A 4580-nucleotide genomic window follows, 5' to 3' on the forward strand; every position below is an offset into this window, starting at 1 on the left:
TGTGTTCTTTGCGGGAGGGGGGGGGTAATTGCTGCTTTGGAAGAAAGCTAACGTTGCAACATATTTCTTCACTTTCTTCAGGCTTTTAGATTTACTGGAAAACTAGAGAGTTATGAAAACCAGTCAACAACTTTAGAGGAAATTGACATCGAGTAATTCTATTTTCCTGTTTTTTTTCTAGCTAGCTTATTATCTCTAAAAGCAATCCGAACACTTTGAACTGAAAAAAGGAGACCTGTAATTTTGAATCAACCCGACCAAAATCCAATGTTAGACGAGCAATGGATAACCGACTCCATGAGCCTCCAAAATGAGGCTCATGGCTCTCCCTCGTTTGGCATCTTTTTAAATCTGTCAATTGTCTTTCAGGTGGTTCCACGAAATCTATGAGATTTAACACATTTTAAAATTTCATCCTCTTCAAGTTTGCTTTCATTGTATTATACAACATTTTAGCTTTTACAGATGATATAAGCCTAAACGAAGCATAACCAATTGTTCGTTAAAAAAACTTGTAGAAAATCGTTGCATCCGAAAGTCCCCAAAACAATAATATGCCCAAAACTTGACAACTTAAAATCAAACACAATAAGAGAAACAACCAAATAAAACGAATGGTTAGAACCATAAAATTGAGACAAGTGAACAGGAAAGATAGATAGAAAGACAGAGTTGCGACGGGGAAAAACTAAAAGGTTAAATTACTAACAATAAAACAGATAATCATGATTTTAAATCCGCTTTTATTTGATCTTATTTAGAATGGTTTTAACAGTTTGTATTTACTGAGTAATTCGTTTTAGTTGTAAAATACATTATAGATTTATATGAAATATTCAGCATTTAATAAACTATACATTAATTCGAAATTAATCAAAAAATAACTTTTACATTTTTTCTGAGGGCAACAGGGGGGCTCACTATATCTCTCTCATTTCATATTCGTTTCTATTTTTGTGATATTGTAAACATTTACATAGAAATTGCTACATCATCCATGTTATTTTTGTTGTAGTTGGGAATGTAATCATACATCTCATTAATCACCTAAAACAAATAAACTTCATAATTAAACAGAATCTAGATACAGGACGGATGCGACAGAATCTAGATACAGGACGGATGGGACAGAATCTAGATACAGGACGGATGGGACAGAATCTAGATACAGGACGGATGCGACAGAATCTAGATACAGGACGGATGGGACAGAATCCACCTATAACATGATATCTTAATAAACATTGGAATAAAGAACCATCTTTGATTTGTCAATTTAATGCCGAGAAAGTCAATTCTAGTTTCGAAAATAAATCGGAGAATGAATTTGCACTCATATATATATATATATATATATATATATATATTTTGATGTTTAAATATATATATCTATATAAATATCATTTTGGTTATTTTGATAAAAGACAAATAAAAACATTTTATAAATTTCAAGGCTGTGGGAATATTTTTATTTTATGTTCATGTTTTGATTATATAGTTCATAAAAATATATCCCTAACTTAAAATTTATTTTTATTATTATTTTTCCTGCATTAAATATACAGATTGAGATTTGCGAAGGTATCAACAAAATATCAAAAGATACTTGAACAATTAGATTGGGTAAAATGTCGCCCTACCTCATCACAATTCCAGCTCTGCAAGCAAACCATAAGTTGATCTTTGGTTAGTATTCCTGGGCAAAATCGAAGGTTTTAAATTGCGATAATATATGTAGATATTATTTAGCCATTTTAAAGAAAATCAATAATGTGTTACAGGGCTACCCACACTTTAGAGACGACTGTACGGAATCTAAACTGTCTGTTTTCCTACATTGTAAACTTGTTTCTTTTCTTTGGCAAATCAAGGCTTAAAGTCTAAAATCAAGGCAGAACACTAATGTTAACCTTAAATTGTCATAACTTAAGATCGTCTTTAAAGTTTCATCCTTTGATAGTAACACAGTACATCATGATAAACCTGATAATTTGATGCTCAGAGATCTGACAAACTTTTCCATTCCGTCTTCTCGCTGCCGCAGTCTTTAAATTCGAGCTTATTATTACAGAGGTTTAGTATATTCAGTATAGAAGGAACTGATTACTCGCCTCTAACGTCTATTTTATAATAACAGGGTAAAACTATTGTAACATACATCTAAACAGTTTGTTTTTAATCTTTGTGAAGGAATAATAATTGTCAACATTTTTAAACGTGAATATTTGCAAATTATCTTTTTTTCCATCTCATAATCTGAGTTTGTTTCCCTTATGTCCATTTGACAGCCCAATTTTTTTAAAATAATCTTTTTTGTTTGTTTATTTTCTTGTGGTTTTTAACAATTTTTTAATTTTTTTATCAATTTTGATGGTTATTATATCGTTAGAACTAACGAGGGTCAACGCAGACCGAAATATATTTTCAATAAATGTGGAACTAACATCTACTTTTTTTTACTGTACTGAGGTTTGGTCCATCACCATCACCGAATTTTAAAAATATTGTAAAGATATCGCTTTTAGCTTCAGCGCCTGACTTGATATACAGTGGACAAACTTTTAAAGTGAGGTTTAACTTCTAAAAACAGCCTGAAAATAAGTCAGTGTTGTAATCACAGTCAGACAAGTTTTACCCTTAGTTTTCAAAGATAAAGAAAATTAGAAAATTATTTTTTGATGTGAGTAATCAGTTCCTTTACAACCAGATTTTTTTCATAGAGCAATAACATCAGTAGTTTCACATGTCTATTAGCGTCTTGAAAGAATCAGGGTTCATTATCAAGCGGTAATTTGTGACAGTTGTAACATCTTAAAAATTAGCAGAAGTTAAAAAGTGTACTGTGAATTTCGGGATCCCACAATAATCATCTCCATAATATTTAGAAATTAATTTAATTCCTCTTTAATATCCCATGATGGTCATTGGGCTAAACCCTACACTACAGGGTTAACTTAAATTGAGGGATCAAGCATTGAATATTGATCCTTAAATTTAAAAGTGCCGCCCATTGGATGATATCGAGATCAAGCGTTTAAGATTAACAATATCAACACAAAATTTCCGATCTCAGTGGTCAGTGTACATTTTTATAGATTTACATTGAATAAACATTATTATTTACTTGGACTGAATATACAAATCAATGATTCGTTAGTTATTAATAGCTTTTAATCAGCTGATTCCTTAAATAGCCTCGCAACCACTTCTTAGGTCTTTGGACTTCCTAAAAACAAAATTAGAAAATACATAATAATTCTATTTACATAATTTTAAAAGAAAATTTTTAATTTTGAACAAACTCTGAAATCAAACTTAATCTTAGGCCGTGAGGAAAATATTTTCCAAAAACTACTGTCGAGCTTTTATCCGCTCAACACCGACCCCCCGGCCCCGCTGCAGTTGCCCAAACAAAACTTTGCTTCGTTTCCTTTTACAAAAAAGTTTAATGATGTGTCAAATATAATTACAGTGATGACACCAATAGTTGTATGAAAATGAAAAACTGTAAAACCAAAAAATACACCTCTACCTGAACCTCTGATATATATGGTTGAAGTTCTACTCCTGTAGCTTTCTTCATTCTGATAGAGTTGAGTTGCCCTCGTTCTATCCGGGTATAGATGTCTTCCTAGAATACAGGATATATTTCTAGATATCTTACTAGAATACAGGATATATTAATGTTACCTGACTTCCCATTACTGAATTCAATACAATAAAACAGGTTAGCCTAAAAATATATGTGTTATATTATATGAATCCTCAATCGAGCAGAATCGTCGATTATCCAAAACTTGCCCTCTAAGAAGTTCTTTTTCCTAATTTAAAAAAAATACTTTGCTTGTCTGTTTGTTTATTTGTTTGCATCCAGTAAACGTTAAAACGATTGTACCGATCGGGCCCAAATTTTGTACGGGACCTCACATGTCCCCAGGGAAGGTTTAAAATTGATCAAAATTTCAAAAATTTGCCTCCAACAAAATTCGATTCTCACTAAATTTTGAAAATCCATAATTTTTTTATAAATTACACGAACATTTTCTGTTTTTGTTTTACAATGTATACAATAAGAAAGAAAATTTTGATAATTTCAATAAATTTTCTCATCAAGTTAAAAAGAAAAGGGGCTTGAAGAAAGTTTAGATGTAAGTTTTAAACCTGATTAGCCAAGATTCTAGCGGCTTCATGGCGAGGACTGCAGAGCTATAGAGACTACCTGGAGATTAAATACTAAACCTAGAGAAACAAAAACCATGTATACTCCCATGAGATCTAGTGTTCAGGGAAATCTATTTATTATCACACATTTATTTGATTTAAAACATGAAAAATTGCATGAATGTTTGTCGAATGCATGCTTGGAGCAAATTTAGATTTGACAACTTTGTAAAAATGCAAAAACAAAGAGAAAAAGTTTCTTGAGATAATAATCAAAGAAAGATAAAGATGAAAGAAAAGAAGTAACACCTTGAAGTTTTCCTATGAAAAAAAAATTCAAACATGAATGATGTTGGGTTTAAAGAACTGTGCTGCGGAGTAAGTATATTACTAATTAAACTCAAGTGTTTTGGATAATT

At 31.2% G+C, this 4580-nt stretch overlaps 1 protein-coding gene across 1 annotated transcript; it reads right to left on the reverse strand.

The window, feature by feature from the left end:
* Positions 1-723: 723 nt before the first annotated feature.
* On the reverse strand, positions 724-4254 carry LOC111708640 (uncharacterized). The gene is made up of 7 exons (XM_023482081.1): positions 4162-4254; positions 3691-3733; positions 3533-3631; positions 3186-3226; positions 1984-2045; positions 1641-1696; positions 724-1047 (listed from the first exon to the last, which is right to left on the reverse strand). Exons 1-7 carry the CDS (start codon positions 4188-4190, stop codon positions 973-975), a joined length of 405 nt encoding a protein of 134 aa, XP_023337849.1. The 5' UTR covers positions 4191-4254; the 3' UTR covers positions 724-972.
* Positions 4255-4580: the final 326 nt, after the last annotated feature.

This window comes from Eurytemora carolleeae, unplaced genomic scaffold (genome assembly GCF_000591075.1).
Source record: "Eurytemora carolleeae unplaced genomic scaffold, Eaff_2.0 scaffold894, whole genome shotgun sequence".
In the NCBI taxonomy this organism is placed as follows: Eukaryota; Metazoa; Arthropoda; class Copepoda; order Calanoida; family Temoridae; genus Eurytemora; species Eurytemora carolleeae.

Excerpts from the sequence above, each read along its gene's own strand:
- LOC111708640 (XM_023482081.1), bottom strand. The coding sequence starts at position 4,190 with ATGAAGCCGCTAGAATCTTGGCTAATCAG. Across the intron at positions 3,734-4,161 it reads CTAGAATCTTGGCTAATCAG|GCTAACCTGTTTTATTGTAT; the intron begins GTTTAAAACTTA and ends ATATATTTTTAG. Across the intron at positions 1,048-1,640 it reads AGAGCTGGAATTGTGATGAG|GTGATTAATGAGATGTATGA; the intron begins GTAGGGCGACAT and ends TATTTGTTTTAG.